We start from the raw sequence: 20231 nt of genomic DNA on the forward strand, positions 1-20231 counted from the left end.
GCTCCCCTAATCCTAACATAAAGGGATTTAGCTACTCATGCTGTTGGTAAAACAAGCAATAATAACAATTAAAGAGTTAACAAGAGACATGATATAAGAATGATAAAGATGAAATACCATAAACTATCATTAACAATAATTAAAGCATTAATTAAGAATAGAGATTAAGAGAATGCAAATAAGATTAAATAAAATTAAAGGAGAAAGAAAGATTACAAAGTATTAGAATCCGGCATTGAGAACAAAGCAACGTACGAAAGGAGAAAAGTAAATTATGCTTAAGAGAGTTTCTGAGATTAAAGAGTAATTAAGAGCATAAGAGAGTGTGCTTAAAACCTAATTATGTCTTCCCTTATATAGGGAAGATATTTATTAACATAAGTAAGATATTAAAATAAGTTAACACGATACAAAAATCCCGTGTTATATAGCAATCCTCTCGATCGAGGAACTTTATTCCACTCGATCAAGCAGATCTTCAGCCAAACCACTCGATCGAACAAGTAGGGTCTTCGATCGAGTAAACTCCAAATAACACACTTCGATCGAGTTCAGCAGGGACTCGATCGAGCTTCCTTGACCACCATCTTCACTCGATCGAACATAAAAGAGTTCGATCGAGGATCCAGCTACTGAAACAACTCGTGTTCGATCGAGAGCTTTCCTCGCCATTTCAGTCGATCGAGACCTTTCGAATTGTTCGATCGAAGGCTCCCTTCTCTTCCTTGAATTCTACTCGATCAAAGACATTAGATTGTTCGATTGAGTACTTTAGCTTCTCAATGCTTCTCGATCGAGTACAGGACAACTCGATCGAGGACCCCTCAAATTGGACATTTTGATCGAGTAATGTTATTTACTCGATCGAAGGCTTTACCTAGGCAATCTGCTCGATCGAGTATAAAAGGTATTCAATCGAGGCCTTTTCCTTTGGCACGTATCCCAATGGTAGCATATCTTCCCCAAACCTGCATAAAAACACAAAAAATACTTCCTGAAAATACCAAATTCACAATACGCAGTCTATATTCGGTCTTACGCTATTTAAAACTAACTACGCTAATGGCTAAAAAGCAATTAAAGTGTCTAGCAAATAATCAAATCACAAAATTTTTTACAACGGGACAGCTCCCCGTTTATCTTCCAAAACATTTTAATGGCCCAAAAGAGAGCTTCTGACTGGAGGAGGCCCCTTCAGCATCGCGGACCGTTCTCTTTGTTCTCCATGAACTCGAATGAATTGAAGAAGAATAGGTTGCATCCACATACGCCTTCACTTTCTTCTTCTCTTTATTCCGGCCTTTGTCTTTGGCATCTTCTTTGGCAGTGAGCTTTAGTTTCATCGTACCTCCATCACTGGGATCTCCAATGCCCACTCCCTCTTTGCCTGTAATAACAGAAACGACAAAATGGTCCTCCATATTTGATGTGACCATAATTAGCGCATATTTAGTCCCCGAATTAGCCTTGTTCCCATGCTTTTTAGTGCATATTTGGGTCATTTATTGTCTTTAGTTCTTTGTTTTGCATATTCTTTGAGGTTTTGTGTCCTTGGTGGGAAAGGAGTGCAAACCTTGCATTTTCATGGCAAAATGAGACTAAATTGATTGAATTCAATGACCAAGCATCAAGGAGAGACAAGATTAGAAGGCCTTTGTACATATTTTAGTAGATGAGCAATGTTGAGGAAAGATCCTTGCATCCCCAAGGAAATCCCCAAGGATTTTATGAAGAAAAGGGAAGAAAATAAGAAGAAACAAGACTGAGGAGCAATCCGTGCGGATTGTCCTGAATCCGCCCGTCCCCAGCACCACAATCAGTGCGTCTTCCTTCAAAGACGCTCGGGCAGCAGCTCCCAGAAGACGTGCGTCTTCTCCCAAAGACACCCGTGCAGATACTCACGAATCCGGCCGTCCCGTGCCTAAGACGCACGGATTCCAGTCCAGCACAAATCCGTTTCTTCAAGCTTCAAAGAAAGATGCCCTTTCTTCGAAAAATACCGGCGTTTCCCTGCTCAAATCTAAAAAGTGTAATTACTAGTTTAACCCTTAGTTAACCCTAATGCATCCACCTAATTTCCACTATAAATACCCCATTAGTCTAATTAGAAGAGCATGTTTTTCTTATCAATTCTTAGAGTAGTTAATATCAATCAAATCTCTCTTTAGTTTTGTAATCAACAATTAGTCAAGTTTTAATACAAGTTTTATTTCCTTAATCTCTCCTTTGTTCATCCTTTATTTTGGGTAATTGAAGATTATTTGGGTTATTATTGGGAGATTGACAACCTCTCAATCAAGCATCAAGTACTTCTTTGATTATTTGCTTTATTATTGGAATTATTAGTAGGTATAATTCTCTTAATCCCTTTTTAATTATTGTTAATTACTTTCATTTATTCATCATGTTTCATTTTGTTGGTATGATTGACAACCTTGCTAGCATGATCAACATGATAATTAGTGAGTAGTCACCTAGCTAGGGTTAATGGGTAATTAGGGGAAACCAACATGGGAAATGATTCATGCTTAAATTAATATGCTTTCATGGTTTATTTGCTTGCTTGTTTTGATCTCAACTCATGCACATGTTATGTTTGATGAAATGCGAGCCTATGAATCCTTGCATTTTTTACCCATCACCTATCTTTTCAATGAGACTTGTAAGACATAAAGCAACTCGAGCCTCATTAGACCATGCATGTTGTTGAGTAGGGAAGATTAAGTCGACTTGTAGGTGTTGTACAATCTAATCGATTCGGCTCCGGGACCCAAACTTTCCTAGGATTGTAAGATATAACCCAACTCAATCCATCACAATAATAATTGCTTGCTTATAATTTGAGAGCATGTTTGTATGATCAATTCCCATGAATCCCCTATGACCCCATGATACCCTAGTGCTTTTTATCAATTCTTTACAACCCTTTCAATTCATCTTGCTTATTTACTTTCATTGCTATTTAGTTTAGTGACCTTCTACATCAACCCAAATTGTGACACCCCTAAGACACCACTAGTTTCAATAGAAATCTCATCTCAATTCCCGTCCCTTGGGATCCGACCTTTACTTGCCTCTTTACTTATTGTAGAGTTGTTTGTGAAGCTATAAATTGTGTTTTGGTCTAGGTGCTCCTAACGACAAGTTACCGAAAAGATTTTAGTCCGACCAAAAATGGCGCCGTTGCCGGGGACGGTGTTAACTTGATTTAGATTTTCTTATATTGTTATTAGTTGTGTCTTTCTTTGCCTTGGGGAAGTAAAACTCCTCAAGGTTTGTTCTAATTATTTTCGAGTTGTTTGATATTTTGCATGTCTAGAAGGTCACAAGGTGATTTGTTACCTTTTGATCGAGAAATTGAAAGAACTTTGACAACCAATAGAAGACTTGCTAGGAGGAATTTGAGAGGTATTAGTGACGTTGTAGATATTCAACCAACTATTGAGTTCATCAACCCTTTTGCAAGAGAAGGTGAGGAGAACCTAACACAAAATGCCACACAAAATCAACCCACAATGCCTAAGTTTTCATCACATTCCGTACCCACCGAGGAGAACCTACCCAATGGTACTCCCATACCACAACATTTGACCGGAAATTTTATTGCTAAATCCGCCTTTATCCAATTAGTCGAAAGGAGCCAATTTGAGGGGATGCCTAGTGAAGACCCTCATTCTCATATGGAAACCTTTTGTGACTATTGTGATGCGATTTCTCAAACCGGTGTAACTCAAGACCAAATTCGATGGGTCTTATTTCCTTTTTCTCTAATTGGCACCGCGAAACAATGGTTGAAGGGCCTTGATAAGGCCACTCTCGGAATTGATTCTTGGAAAAAGTTGGCTCTAGCTTTCTACAAAAAATTCTACCCACCGGAAAAGACTAACATGCTAAGAGCCCAAATTACGGGTTTTAAGCAAAGGGATGAAGAATCTTTGTATGAAGCTTGGGAGCGGTTCAAGGGAATTTGTCGCTCATGTCCTCACCATGGACTTAGCGAGTGGTTCTTGGTACAACAATTTTGGAACGGTCTATATGAAGATTCAAGGAACATTCTCAACATGGGATCAAATGGAATGTTCACCGAAGTTGATGACAATCAAACTTGGAACAAAATTGAGGAAATGGCGGTCCATAACTCACAATATAGTAGACCTCGCAAGGCTAATAGAGGAGGAAAGCATGAAGTAGACTCCGTTACTCAATTGGGTGCTCAACTTAGTGCTCACATTGACACAATCAATTTGAAGTTTGAAAAAGCTATGGCTAGACTTGAAGAAGCCTCAAAATCACCAAAGCATCATGTTAATGCCATGACGGCATCTCAATCAATCCCAAGTGGGATATGTGAGAATTGTGGAACTTTGGGACATGACCAAAGTGAATGTAGGAGAACAAATGAACAAGTGAATGCTTTCCAAGCATACAAGAGTGGTACCCCTTATTCCAACTATTACAATGAAAACACCAAATTCCCTCCAAATCTCTCATACAAAAGCCAAAATGTTCAAAACCCTCAAACAACATACACCCCACCTCCCATGAGAAACCAAAATCAAAGACCCTTTTACAACCAAAACCAAGGTTACCAAAATCAAAATCCATACAATCAACAAAATGACCAAGGTTTTGATGTTCAAAAAGCGGTCCTCCAAATGCAAAAGAATCAACAAGAATTTTTCACTCAAATGCAAAAAGATAGTCAAGCAAAGGAAACCACCATCAACAACATTCTAGCTCACACCAAAATGTTGGAAACCCAATTGACTCAACTAGCATCTTCAAGCTCACAAAGACAAAAGGGGCAATTACCACCTCAAAGTAATCCCCCTAGACATGAAACGGTTAGTGCCATTCACTTGAGAAGTGGTACAAGGTATGAAGCACCGAAAAAGCAAGTTGAAGATAAGGTTGTGGAAGCTAGTGATAAGGAAGAAATTATGCAAAACTCCAAGGATGGAGAATCATCAAAAGAAGAAATTTCAAAGAAAAATGAAGACGAGGTCAAGGAGAAGGAGCCCATTGTGATTAGACTTCCTTTTCCAAGTCGTCAAGCCAAGCCCAAATTTGATGACCAACTTGGAAAGTTTATGGAAATTGTGAAGAATTTGGAAGTCTCAATTCCTTTCACGGAATTAATCAATCACGTGCCGGCCTATGCGAAATACATGAAAGACATCCTCACAAAGAAGAAGTCGATCCAGAAGCTTGAGACTATCGCCTTCACTAAGGTGAGTAGTGCAATACTTCAAGGGAGTTCACCTCCAAAACTAAAGGATCCGGGAAGCTTCTCAATACCGTGTACCATTGGCGACACCACGATCAACAAAGCCTTATGTGATCTAGGGGCTAGTGTGAGTGTTATGCCGTACTCAGTGAGTAAAAGGTTGGGGATGGGAGAGCTTAAATGCACCAATATCACACTCCAAATGGCCGATAGATCGACGAAGACACCATTAGGGATATGGGAAGATGTTCCCGTACGAATTGGGAAGTTTTTCATCCCGGTGGACTTTGTCATTGTTGATATGGAGGAAGATTCCAACATTCCAATCATTCTAGGAAGACCTTTCTTACACACCGCGGGTGCGGTGATCGATGTAAAACATGGTGAGCTCACTCTAGAAGTGGGAGATGAGAGTATAACTTTTAATCTTGACAAGACTATGAGAGCTCCCCGTTTACATGAACCGTGTTTTATGATCGATCATTATAGTCGAAAGGATGATAGGAAGAAGTCGGAACTCCAATGGAAGAAGAAAATTGAAGATGCTCCATTCAAAGAGCAAGTGAATTGTGATAAAGAGAGCTTGCAAAGCTCACCAAAGTCAAGCAATGAAGAAGATGGCCTTATTGGCCAAGAAAAGGAAATGGGAGAGTTGTCTCCATCAAATCAAGAGATTTTCAATGATCAACTTAATGAAGTTTGTGGTCTTTGGGACGATGAATTTGAAGGGATTTTTAATCCCTACATTGGTAATGCCATCGATCAAGACCGACAACAAGGGCCAAGGTCTATTGAAGACCTTTATCATGACAATGAACAAGCTTTTGATTACTTTTTCAAGGTGTTGAGCAACATCAACAACACCTTGAACATGCCCCCTTGACATCTCATCAAGAATGAGAGTTTGGTGGAGTCCTCCCTAAACCACCATTTGTAAATATTTCTAACTCCCTAACTCGCACTTCAATTCTTATGTTGCATTTTTTGTTATTTTTGGATTTCTATACTTTGATCAAGATAATTATCATGTTTGAGAGAAGTGAGGGAGGGACTAATAATTTCAATTGATGTGTAGTGCTTAGTGTGGGGATAGCAATTGCCTAGGCTATCCATGCCTTAGTAGTGCCCCCACAATGAAGAACACGAGATATGAAGAAGAATGAAAAATGACAAGGGATATGCAAAGTACACGGATGGAACTGAATCCGGGTAAAAGGGGCAGAACCCAAGCGGTTTCAGGAGAATCCGCCCGTCTTCAGGCAATCCGGGCATATTGGGCAGAAGACGCCCGTCCATCATGAGCTGAATTTTTGAAATTTCTGACTGTCAACGAATCCGGGCGTCCTGCATTGAAATCCGCCCGTCTTCAAAAAGACGCCCGTCTTCTTGGCTGAGAAAAACAAGAAAAATCCCTGTAAAGGAATCCGCCCGTCTTCTCTGAAAGACGCCCGTCCCGGATTTTCAAATCCGCCCGTCTTTGTTCAAATCCGCCCGTGTTTAGGCGAGATTTTTGAAACCCAGAACAGGTAGAATCCGGGCGTCTCGAGGGAAAGCCGCCCGTCTTCCCCCTGTATTTCAAATTTTTCCGGTTTTATAACCCCCCCTCCCCTCCCACATTCATTTCTTCATTCCTTCATTCATAACACTACCCATAAACCCCATAACTCCAAAACCCTCATCCTCTCCATTACAAAAACAAGATTCCTCAACAACATTCACCAAAATCAAATCAAAACATCCTTTTAACAACAAATCAATCACTCCTCTTTCAACAAAAATCAAAACCAAGCACAAAATCTTCAATCTTTCAGTCGATTTTTGAATTCATAAAGGCGAAACCTTTCATCTTTAAATCGATTTGGGTGCACTAGAAATTGAAGATTTTTCACTCTTTTCTTGTTTTATTCATCAATGGCAAGGACAAAGGGAGCAACAAAAGCAACAAAGGCAAAGGCACCAAAGGCAAAGGCACTCTCATCAAGACAAAAGAGTCTTCAAGCAAAGAAAGCATTGGCTATGGTGGTAGCTAGCCCAAACTTGGAAATGCAACAAGAACAACCTCCCATGGAAGCAACAACATCTACTACTCCGGAAATTGCTCAACTTTCGAATTATCCGGAGGTAATTTTCATTTCCAAATCCCATAGGGACACTTTTGCCAAGTTTGCTAGAAAATTATTTCTATCCACCAAGTTTATTTGTGAAGATGCCTTAGATAAGTTGGGTGTCCTTGAGCAAACTAGAGCCTTCTTTAAAGCCATGGGGTTGGAGAAATTGTTTGAATCAAAAGAATTGACATACCCCTCCCTTACCTTAGAATTTTTGAGTTCTTTGAAAGTTAACAAGATTGAGACTATGGAGACCATCGAGTTCCGTCTAGCTAATGTTAGTAGGCGCATCTCCTTTGAGGAAATGGGTAAAGATTTGGGTCTTAGTGATTCACCGAGTTATTTTAAGAATGTTGGCAAGTATGACCCCGACACTCTTTGGGAGGCGATTTCCGGAAGGAAATTTGAGGACTTTCATGCTAGTCGCGCTCTATTAGTCCACCATCCGGGCATTAGAGTGTGGCACAAGGTCATAGGGAACACCATCATTGCAAGAAAAGACACCAACCATTTCACCAAACTCGATTTTGTTCTTCTTGAGTCGGCTTTGAACATTGGAAGGGAATTCACCAAGCCTTTCAACTCTCTAAGGCTTTTGGTGGATAGATGGCTAAATATTGATTGTGGGAAGAAAGGCACCACCGTTATTGTGAATGGAGGCCAAGTCACTCTTCTAGCTAAATACTTTGATCCAAACTTCAACAAGGATAGCAAGTATGAGGCGAAAGAGGGTGGTCATCTCATTGATATTAATACTATGATAACCAAGTACAAGTGGGTTACCCATAACCCTCTTGACACCAAGTATGGATGGCTCACTAGTGAGGCTAGATCTTTTACTTTGCCTTCGAAGATTTGTCGTTTAAGTGTCCACCGGACCAACTATCTACTTCCCCTTTCAAAAGAGGTCGAGTACATTATCCGACAACAAAAGGGTGAAATTGAAATGCCCTCCTCTTCCATTGTCACACCACCCTATCCTTTCGAGTACCAAGAGTTCAAGCCCGAAGGTGTTGAAGCAAGAAATGATTATTTGACTCTTCTTATGCAAGAGATGCACAAGCAAGCCTTCGAGGATCGGAAAGATGCTTACTTAGCCCAATATCCACCCCTCCTTCACTTAGCTAGGCAAGGACTACTTGATCCTTCATGTCCCTTGCCTAGTTGGGCGGATAGGGAAGTCTTCTTTCCGAGTGCATCTAGGGTCGTTCTGGGTGATAATGAGGTTGTCGGTAATGAAGAGGTTGATAATAACATTGATGAAGAAGCTAGTGAAGAAGGAGAAGAGGATGATGAGAAAGGTGAACAAAAAAGTGAATAAGAAAGTGGTGATGAGTCCACTTCTAGTGAGGAAGATGATGATAGTGATGATATGATGGAAGATTAACAAGCTTTGGAGGCTCCTACCCTCTTAAGGTTTGTCTATTTCTCTCTTTGTTTTATTTATTTATCTTGATCATTGTTGGAGTAGTCCTAGCACCATTGAGGACTAACACCTCGGCCCCATTGAGGTGTTCTCATTTTATTTTTCCCACTTTTAAAATCCAAAATGACAAAATTAGTTTCATGCATTGCATAGTGTGTGCATGAACTACACCCAACCTTAGGACATTAGCAATAATGTCTAAATCGGTTTGGGGAAGTACATGCATACACAACGGGAGGTAATCTAAATTATCCTCTCCGTCATAAACAAAAACCATGCATCATGTAGTATAGATTAGTGTAGCTTGCATTTAGTATAGAATTCATGCATCATGGTTGCATAATTTCCCATCATTTTGGCCATTGAGGATAATGCCCATATTAGTGTGGGGATGGGGAATTCTAACTTAAATTTTATTCAAAAATCCAAAAAAATTGAAAAATTTCGAAAAACCATAAAAATTTGAAATTTGAAAAACCCAAAAACATGTTCATTTCCTTTTTAGTGTAGTCATGTATATATTGTTGTATATATTGTGTTTGTTCTATCCTCGTTCACATTCATTGACTACGCCACATCCGAGACATGAGGATCATGAAGACCGCATGGTATGATCTTTCCAATCTCCTTTTTCCTCTTTATGTTAATGACTATGTGGCTTTATTTTGATTGATGCGGTATAACAATGTGAACTTAGGACTTGCATTTAGATTATATGACATATTAGTTGTTAGAATCACTTGCATTAGGATGTATATAATAGTTGCATCATGGCATATAGTTGCATTTAGATGAAATCTTTTGAAAAAGTGCCTAATTGAGAACTTTGACAAGAGCAACTAAGCCATTACAAATACTTTTTCAACTTAAGACTTTGGCTACTAGAATGGTTGTAAAACACCCTAGATTGTGTCATACTAGTGTCTTTTGACCCATGACCTAAAGCCTAGTCAAGGGTTTGCATGTGAGTCCCCTATTCCAACCCCGTGATGCGATTTGGACTTGGTTAACTTGTCTAGGTGACCTTGATTGACCTTGTGGTAAGGCAACCCAAAAATACTTTCTATCAATAAGTTTGAAGTGCTCATTTCAAGAATTTTGTTATGTGGAAGTAATTTATTGCTAAGGAAACCTCAAATGTTATGAAATGTTGAAATATTGAGAATTTTAGTTGTTTTGATGGAGGCGTACCACTTCGATGTGCTTTGGAGAGGGATCCATTGAATTGGGCCCCCACACGGTTGTGAATTCAACCGCCCAGAGACAGAGTGACTATCACCCCGAAAAGCTATTGTCTAGAGGTTAACCGGTTGCTTAATAAGCGATTGGCGAAAGCAAAGGACATTAGCACGGAAGGGACAAACCCCATCTCTAATTTTTGAAATGTGAAAGTTGAAGGAGGTCAATTTTTGAATACTAGTCATATCCACCCTTGTTTATAACGATTTGAGCATTTCATTCCCAAAAAGCCTTTTTGTCAAGCCACTTTGTCGAGCTTGGGACAATCCATGACCTTTAATTTTTTAGAGAATTCGAGACTTGTCATGTCATATGCTACTAGCATCATAGGGATCATCATTCCACACCATCCGATCGCTCTTGACGAAAGAATTTGGAAATTGAGGACGAAAGTAGTCTAGTTTAACACCATTTGGAGGTGATTTAGTGCCATCCTCTTAGCTTTAGTGATTTGTTGAACTAGTATTTGTGACGGATTATATGCTCTTAAATTTGTTCTCTTTTAGTTGCCTCCGCCACTTGATGAGAAAGTGGCTATTCCTTTTGTAGATGCATCCATTATTTGATTTTGTGTGCTTAATGTTTGGATGTGTCGCCATTTTGGCAAGACCCACCTTGCCTTGCAAGAAGGCATCCTACCTCATGGTTGTCTTGTTGTGAATTGAAGGGGCGGAGTGAGACCCGCTAATTGTGAAAGATCATAGATCCATATTAGACTCTCTAATAAAATAAATTTATCTCATAAATTGATGTTAATGTGATCTATGTAACATGCATGCTAATATAAAAGCATAAAAACAAAGTATAAGGAAAAACAATTTCCTTACATTGATTATAAGGTAAAATGGGCACAAATTAGTTCTCCTTACTAATTTGTTCTTGAGCTAAATATATGTGGATGATCCTCCTTGTATAACCTTCAATTAGAAAGTCTCCTCCAAGTAGCACCCAAGAACAACCCAAATAATATTAATAAGTAAGAACTAGTAACTTATTAATATGTGCCCTTGAAAATAATACTAGTAATATTACTAACTATTCTTAGTAATAATAGTATACTAGAGAGGAATTATTGTAGAGAGAAGGAAGAGCTTTGTTCACATGCAAAGTATGATGAATTGTGTAAGAAGGATGGAGTGAACAAGTGAATAATATATAGAGTGTAGAAATGGGAAAGGAAGTGGCGGGTGGAAGGAGTCTTTAGTGGACAATTTTTTGTTTTATATTTTTATCTTACATCACATGCAAAATGTAGTATAAAACATATATTATGGTAGTATACAAAATAAGGTAAAATGATTATGTAAGTAATCATCCATTACACTTATTTTACACGGTCCACATGACCATATACGGGTCCATGTTGGTTTTTATATTTGTCGCACAAATCCGTGTAATTTTCATTTTAAACATCGTATCATGTTTAATTGCTTCCATAATAAATTCGTCCAATTCACTCCGTAAATATACGTGTACCACTACACATATTATTTACGTACTAATATTAATCACATTAATCAATTAGTACAATTTTAGTAAATTAACATTAATTAACTAAAACCCGTTTCCCAAAACTTATTATTTAATTATCGCATAATTAAATAATAACTGCCGCTCCTCGAGTTCGCAACTCGAAATCTCTCTAACAATAATCGACTAACCTCTTAATCTATAAATCAAGGGACTAAATGAATTGTATCTCATACAATTAATTAGTTATCAATTTGGGTTCGTTCCTTTAGGTGTGACCGAAAGGGGTCGATTGATCACCGCCTCACGACAATAACGTCAAACTCTAGTCAGCCAACCGTTATCGATTTACGTTAATCAACTGACGAGGATCAAATAATTAAATATCTGATGATATTCTATTAATGAGATTTATTATGTTAACGCACTATTGTGGAGGACACTAACTCCAACAATCTCCCACTTGTCCGACACAAGGTGTGCGCTACCAATTCTCTTGTCCGTTTTAATCTCCCACTCAATGCAAGGTGTCTTACAGTCGCACTTGCACATGAACACATCGCGAGTGGTTTTCTCGATCGGGAGTGTGACTACCTGACCGGAAAAATCTCTCACAGATTATTTCCGAGCGTGGCCACGCATTTGTAGTCATTAACTCCTCGAGTGGCCTTGAGATATAGTTACCCAACGTGGGTGGACAATTCCTGTATGCCCTATCTATCCTATTGCACAATACAGCTCACCATGACCTAGTAAATGCCCTTTTGGCCTCCTTTCACGGCACGACCTAGGACAAAAACCAAAGTCACTCGGAACCCGCACCGCTCGTATAATAGTCTCCAAAAAAAGAATCGACTCATTAGAACATCTTAGAGATCCCCGCCACGACCAGGCGTCTATAATAGAACTTAGGGACTCTCTAAATGGTCACTGTCCGGCAAAGTGTCACACACTCCGCCTATGTAATCGACCAGTCATCATATATGACCTTATGGTGTTGAACAACCATCAATCGACTCACAATCTAGTCACTCCGAGACGTCACCTCATTAAGTGACTAGGGACAAAATACAATGTTCATCTTATTCACTTGAATAGTGTTCAACATTGTCTCCACAACTTATTCAGATAAACAAGGTATTAAAATTTAGTCACACTAAATAAAAATTCATAAAAGAATGAATACGAAAACAATGAATGTGATTATCATATATATAATAAAAGATACACTATCCAATTATTACATATCCATAATCTAAAGAAAATCTGGTACTCGTCTCAATCCCATAGAGACGACATGACCATCATGCTTGGCCTTTGATAAAGGCTTGGTTAAAGGATCAAAGAATGTTGTCATCCTGTCCCAACCTTACAAATGTCAATTTCCTTCCTTTCCACATAATCTCTAATTACATGGTATTTCCTTTCAATGTGTCTAGATTTGTTACTAGACTTAGGCTCTTTGGCTTGAAAAATAGCACCACTGTTATCACAATATAGAGTGATAGGATCTTTGCCGGAATGGACTACTCCTAGCCCCTCCATGAATTGCCTAATCCAAACAAATTTCCTTCGCACCTCGTACGCCGCAAGGTACTCAAACCTCTGTTGTAGAATCCGCAGAACACTTTGCTTGAAGCTCTTCCAAAGAAACAGCTCCTCCATTTAGCATAAACACGTAGCCGGATTGGGATTTCATGTCATCCCGATCGGTTTGGAAACTTGCGTCTGTGTAACCTCTTACACACAACTCGCTTTCTCCTCCAAACACTAAGAACGAATCCTTAGTTCTTCTCAAGTACTTAAGGATGTTCTTTACGGCTATCCAGTGACTCTCACCAGGCTTGGCTTGATACCGACTTGTCATGCTCAAGGCATACGCAACGTCGGGACGAGTGCAAATCATAGCATACATGATAGACCCAACGGAAGCATAAGGGACGGTCTTCATGTGTTCAATTTCCTTAGGGGTAGAGGGAGACCGTGACTTGCTCAAAGTAATCCCTTGGCCCATAGGTAGAAATCCTCTCTTGGAGTCTTTCATATTGAACCGGTCAAGAACTTTGTCAATATAAGCTTCTTGACTCAATGCTAGTATCCTCTTGGACCTATCCCTATAGATCTGGATACCTAAGATTCGTTGTGCCTCTCCCAAGTCCTTCATTTGGAAGTGTTTCCCTAGCCACTCCTTAACGGAAGTGAGCGATGGAATGTCATTCCCAATGAGCAATATGTCATCCACATATAGGACAAGGAATACAACCTTACTCCCACTAAACTTCATGTATAAACACGGTTCTTCCACACTTCTAGTGAATCCGTATTGTTTAATGACATGATCAAAGCGATGGTTCCAACTCCTAGATGCCTGCTTAAGACCATAGATGGACTTTTTGAGCTTACACACCTTCTTAGGGTTAGATGTATCCACAAAACCTTCGGGTTGTATCATGTACACCTCTTCTTCTAGAATCCCATTCAAAAAGGCGGTTTTGACATCCATTTGCCAAATCTCATAATCATGAAATGCGGCAACCGCTAAGATTATTCTAATGGACCTTAGCATAGCGACTGGAGCGAAGGTTTCGTCATAGTGTAAGCCATGAACTTGGGTGAAACCTTTTGCCACCAATCTAGCTTTGTAAACATCCACATGTTTATCCACGCCGAGTTTAATTTTGTATATCCATTTACACTGAAGAGGTCGCACTCCCTCAGGTAAATCCACCAAGTCCCATACTTGGTTCTCGTACATGGAATCCATTTCGGACCGCATGGCTTCTAGCCAAAGCGAGGAGTCGGGACTAGACATGGCCGATTTGTAGGTAGTGGGTTCATTACTTTCAAGAAGTAACAAAACACCATCCTCTTCGATGTTACCAAGGTAGCGATCAGGTGGATTAGAAATCCTACTTGACTTTCTAGGAATAATTACCGTTTCAGAGGAAGAGGGAATGTTTTCCTCCACGTTCTCCTCTACCTCATTCTCGGTTTGTGGCTCTCGAACTTCTTCAAGCTCAAATTTTCTCCCACTCTGTCTCCTAGAAATAAATTCCTTTTCTAGGAAGACAAAGATCACGAGCCACAAACACTTTGTTCTCGTGTTTATTGTAGAAGTAATAGCCACGTGTTTCCCTTGGATATCCTACAAAAAGACATTTGTCAGACCTAGGTGCAAGCTTATTGTCAGACTTGATCTTAACGTACGCTTCGCAACCCCAAATACGCATGAATGACAAATGAGGGACTCTCCCTGTCCATATCTCATATGGAGTCTTATCGGCCGCTTTAGTCGGGCTTCGATTTAGTGAAAATACTGCAGACAAGAGGGCAAAACCCCAAAATGAACTAGGAAGCTCGGTTAGACTCATCATTGACCGAACCATATCAAGTAAAGTTCGGTTTCTCCTTTCGGCCACACCATTTAATTGCGGTGTGCTAGAGGAGTCCATTGTGATACTATACCACAATCTTTTAGGTGTGAATCAAATTCAATATTTAGATACTCACCACCACGGTCGGACCGTAGAGTCTTTATCTTTTTATCCAATTGGTTCTCTACTTCCTTTTGAAACTCTTTGAACTTGTCAAAGGCTTCACTTTTGTTCTTCATTAAGTAGACATACCCATATCTACTTAAGTCATCAGTAAAAGTAATGAAGTAGTGAAAACCTCCTCTAGCGGTGATGGTTAATGGTCCACACACATCCGTGTGTATGAGAGCCAAAACCTCACTAGCTCGTGTCCCTTTTCCCGCAAAAGGTGCACGAGTCATCTTGCCTAAAAGGCAAGACTCGCATGTACCATAAGATTCGAAACCAAATGGTTTGAGCACTTTTGATGAAGCAAGTCTCTTAATGCGTCTTTCGTTTATGTGGCCTAAACGACAATGCCAAAGGTAGGATTCGTTTGGATCACCCTTTTTGAGCTTTTTAGTTTCCATATGATAAACGTTATTAACATCATTTAAAACATAAATGCCTCCAATTGAAATGGCCTTGCCATAAACCACATCATTTAAAGAAAAAGTACAACACTTGTCCTTGATCATAAAACAAAAGCCTTCCGCGTCTAACGCGGAAATGGAGATGATGTTCTTAGTTAAAGTTGGTACAAAATAACACTTATTTAAATACAACTCTAAACCACTAGCTAAAGTGAGCACATAGGTCCCTACGGCAACGGCGGCTACTCTAGCTCCATTGCCCATGCGGAGATCCACATCACCTTTTGCTAGTGCTTGCACGTCCCTTATACCCTGCAAATGGTTACAAAGGTGAGAGCCACATCCGGTATCAAGTACCCAAGTGGAAGTACAAGCATAATTAACGTCTATCACATAGAGAGAGGAAATCATACCAATAGGCGTCACACGCCCTTCCTTGAGATCCTCCAAGTATTTGGGACAACTCCTCCTATAATGCCCCTTCCCATTACAATGGAAACATTCGGCCTCGGAGAGCTTGACACTTTTTGCCTTGGGATTGCCATTCACAACGGCCTTCCCCTTTCCCTTGTCAATTTTCTTTGACGATTTCTTGAATTGGGACTTTTGTTTCCCTTTTCCTTTCTTGACTCCAAGAGACATGTTCTTTAACTTCATGGTTAAAACATCTCCCTTTTCACTCCCACTAGCCTCCATATCCCTCTCCGCTTGGGTGAGGAGTGCATGAATTTCATGGTAACTCTTATCCATACCATTCATGTTGTAGTGCACCCTAAAGTGGGCAAACTTGGTGGGAAGTGAGTGAAGGATACGATCCACCACAAGAGTTTTAGGAATCTTACACCCTAGACGCTCTAGGATGTCAACATATTCGACCATTTGAAGGACATGGGGACCAACCTTTTGGCCCCTCTCAAGCTTAGCTTCAAAGAAGCGTGCCGCCGCATCGTATTGACGGACTTTAGGTGTTTGTGAAAACATAGTGATCATACGAGTGAATATCTCGTAAGCATTTAAAGAAATGCATGATGGCTTGAGCTTTGGCGATATTGACCATATCAACACATTCTTGATATCATTCAACATCCTCACATAGTCATCATAGGCGGTCCGCACCGCCGATGAAGCTCTTGCACCGGGCTCGATAGGAGGAGCATCGGTTAAGTAAGTGAGCACATTGTCGGACAACGCGGCACTTTTGATGTTGGATTCCCATTCAAGAAAGTTACTACCGTCATCTTTTAAAATACATTTGTCCATTACGGACCTTAGCCATGAATCTTTGCCTAGTGAAGTAGTCGATGGAGTTGATGAAGTTGCCATTGCGAATTAAAATGCTACAACAAAAAAGGGAAATTAACATTCATTGTTTTAAAATTACTTGTAAAAACATGTTTAGCAAGTTTTAACATTTATATAATGACCTCCCACTTAATTATATAAATGATTCCAAGACCCAAATATTAAACAAAAATGAGCATCGCTTGGGCGAAACATCCCATAATTGCGTAAATTCGGTAAGTCACGTTGACTAATTCTACCTCTAGAACTCTTGGTCGACAAATTTCCTCAAATTTATCTACTAGCCCCGGAACACAAGACCGTCTTATATCCCGTTGAGTCCAACCAATTTTGGCGTGTGATAACCGCTTACCACCCTACTTACCCAAGGTAAAAAGAGAACACCCCGCTAGGGCGAGCGTGGCTCTAATGAACAAGAGATTCATAGGTGTTACTAATTGGTAAGGCTAATCTCAATTTTAGTTATGTGAGAGATCTTGTCAATTTAGTCATAAATTCCTTATAAGTGAATTAATTCAGCGAATGTAAATGACGTGAATTGACAACCGCGAAAAATAAAATGCATGTGAATGGCGATTTTGGCATGCGCGAAAATAAAACAAGCAAACATGTAAGCATATGAATAAATCCTAGTATGGCCTCCTAGTAATAAACAACTAGTCTATTACATTTCGGAAACCAACTCCTTGGTCCCTTGCCTCTTCATTCCTTAAGTGGCTCTTCCTTGTGGGATTTGGAACACCTTCCAAAAATAGACTCCGTTTCGTTGTAATCCGTCTTTTGGAAACGCCGGTAAAATAACTATTACAAATGAATTACATAGCTATTCCTATTATACATTAATTAATAAAATGAATAAAACTATTAATTAATTACAAACCGACGATACGAGATCGTATTTAATTACAAACAAATCGATATTCCCATTCATTTCGGGTAATAACGATTAAAAATTAACTAGGCCATACTAGGTACAAAAGATAAATACTTTAAATAAATGACAATCATTCATTCAACTTAAATAAATATGCTTAAAATGCTGTAAATATGATGCCAAAATCGCCCTACCTATCATTCATTGGTATCCATCTCGGTTTTGTGGATTTAATCGATTTTTAACATGTAAAAATCAATAATTAACTCTTAAATCTCATTTAAGTCCAAACTAATAGTCCAAACTGTTTTGAACCTCAAAATTAGTCTTCACTAATTTTATGACAAATTATTAGTTTGGTTTGGTGATAATTTGCTAATTAAATCGGAAAAATCATAATATTTAAGTAAAAATCCAAAATAATTGAAAAATTACCCAAACAATTGAAACAAAAATTTTTAGTATTCTGGAACACTCCCAAGAACACCAAAAAGTCATAAAAATTGCCCAAAAATTTCGGATAAATTTTGTGAAGAAAAAGATCGATATTTATCGGTTTTTAACCACTAAAACCAATAAATCATCAAAACAAAGTGAAAACACACATGCAAAATCACTTTTGACATTTAAATAATATTTCTAAATGTACATAAATTTATCATGGGCAGAATCAAAAATTTCGAAATTATGATTAATTAATTGGACTTTTATCGACTTTTTACTCAAAAAATCAATAAACATGCAAAAATTTCGAACCAACCTTCAACCTTTTGCATACAATCAGTAGAAAACATGCATGAAATGCCATAAAAAGGCCATGCACCGAATCAACATTTAACTAATTTTAGTCAATTTTTCACTAAAATGCGACATTTTGACTCGGTTTTCTACCAAAAAACATTAAAATTAGCAAAATTACTTGAAAAATCACCAAAAAATTCCACAAACCTTTTGAGATCAGTAGGTATGCATGTCCCAAAAATTTCGTGCCAAAACCTCTTCTAACACAATTTTTGAGTTTTTACTAATTATCTCATAATTCATAAAAATGCTTAAAATCAACATGCAAATTACAAGCCTATGCTCTGATACCACTTGAAAGATCATAGATCCATATTAGACTCTCTAATAAAATAAATTTATCTCATAAATTGATGTTAATGTGATCTATGTAACATGCATGCTAATATAAAAGCATAAAAACAAAGTATAAGGAAAAACAATTTCCTTACATTGATTATAAGGTAAAATGGGCACAAATTAGTTCTCCTTACTAATTTGTTCTTGAGCTAAATATATGTGGATGATCCTCCTTGTATAACCTTCAATTAGAAAGTCTCCTCCAAGTAGCACCCAAGAACAACCCAAATAATATTAATAAGTAAGAACTAGTAACTTATTAATATGTGCCCTTGAAAATAATACTAGTAATATTACTAACTATTCTTAGTAATAATAGTATACTAGAGAGGAATTATTGTAGAGAGAAGGAAGAGCTTTGTTCACATGCAAAGTATGATGAATTGTGTAAGAAGGATGGAGTGAACAAGTGAATAATATATAGAGTGTAGAAATGGGAAAGGAAGTGGCGGGTGGAAGGAGTCTTTAGTGGACAATTTTTTGTTTTATATTTTTATCTTACATCACATGCAAAATGTAGTATAAAACATATATTATGGTAGTATACAAAATAAGGTAAAATGATTATGTAAGTAATCATCCATTACACTTATTTTACACGGTCCACATGACCATATACGGGTCCATGTTGGTTTTTATATTTGTCGCACAAATCCGTGTAATTTTCATTTTAAACATCGTATCATGTTTAATTGCTTCCATAATAAATTCGTCCAATTCACTCCGTAAATATACGTGTACCACTACACATATTATTTACGTACTAATATTAATCACATTAATCAATTAGTACAATTTTAGTAAATTAACAGTTAATTAACTAAAACCCGTTTCCCAAAACTTATTATTTAATTATCGCATAATTAAATAATAACTGCCGCTCCTCGAGTTCGCAACTCGAAATCTCTCTAACAATAATCGACTAACCTCTTAATCTATAAATCAAGGGACTAAATGAATTGTATCTCATACAATTAATTAGTTATCAATTTGGGTTCGTTCCTTTAGGTGTGACCGAAAGGGGTCAGTTGATCACCGCCGTCTCACGACAATAACGTCAAACTCTAGTCAGCCAACCGTTATCGATTTACGTTAATCAACTGACGAGGATCAAATAATTAAATATCTGATGATATTCTATTAATGAGATTTATTATGTTAACGCACTATTGTGGAGGACACTAACTCCAACAAATTGTCTCATATCGGCTATGTTATTAGGTTAGTTTAAATAATGGTCCTAGTCTTTGTCACCTCTTTACTCGGGACGAGCAAAGGTTCGGTTTGGGGATATTTGATGTGAACATAATTAGCGCATATTTAGTCCCCGAATTAGCCTTGTTCCCATGCTTTTTAGTGCATATTTGGGTCATTTATTGTCTTTAGTTCTTTGTTTTGCATATTCTTTGAGGTTTTGTGTCCTTGGTAGGAAAGGAGTGCAAACCTTGCATTTTCATGGCAAAATGAGACTAAATTGATTGAATTCAATGACCAAGCAT

The 20231-nt window shown here is 38.4% G+C and overlaps 1 protein-coding gene and 1 non-coding gene across 2 annotated transcripts; both read right to left on the reverse strand.

Annotated features, from left to right (window-relative positions):
* Positions 1 to 3887: 3887 nt before the first annotated feature.
* Positions 3888 to 3994, reverse strand: LOC141617972 (small nucleolar RNA R71). The gene has a single exon (XR_012531264.1). It is a non-coding gene; the product is annotated as a small nucleolar RNA R71 (small nucleolar RNA).
* An 11438-nt stretch (positions 3995 to 15432) lies between these two features.
* Positions 15433 to 19367, reverse strand: LOC141594124 (uncharacterized). Its single transcript, XM_074414342.1, has 2 exons — positions 15830 to 19367; positions 15433 to 15728 (listed from the first exon to the last, which is right to left on the reverse strand). The coding sequence occupies exons 1-2, from the start codon at positions 16737 to 16739 to the stop codon at positions 15694 to 15696; spliced, it is 945 nt and encodes a 314-aa protein (XP_074270443.1). The 5' UTR covers positions 16740 to 19367; the 3' UTR covers positions 15433 to 15693.
* Between the last annotated feature and the right edge of the window lie 864 nt (positions 19368 to 20231).

The sequence above is a fragment of the Silene latifolia genome, chromosome 1, assembly GCF_048544455.1.
Source record: "Silene latifolia isolate original U9 population chromosome 1, ASM4854445v1, whole genome shotgun sequence".
In the NCBI taxonomy this organism is placed as follows: domain Eukaryota; kingdom Viridiplantae; phylum Streptophyta; class Magnoliopsida; order Caryophyllales; family Caryophyllaceae; genus Silene; species Silene latifolia.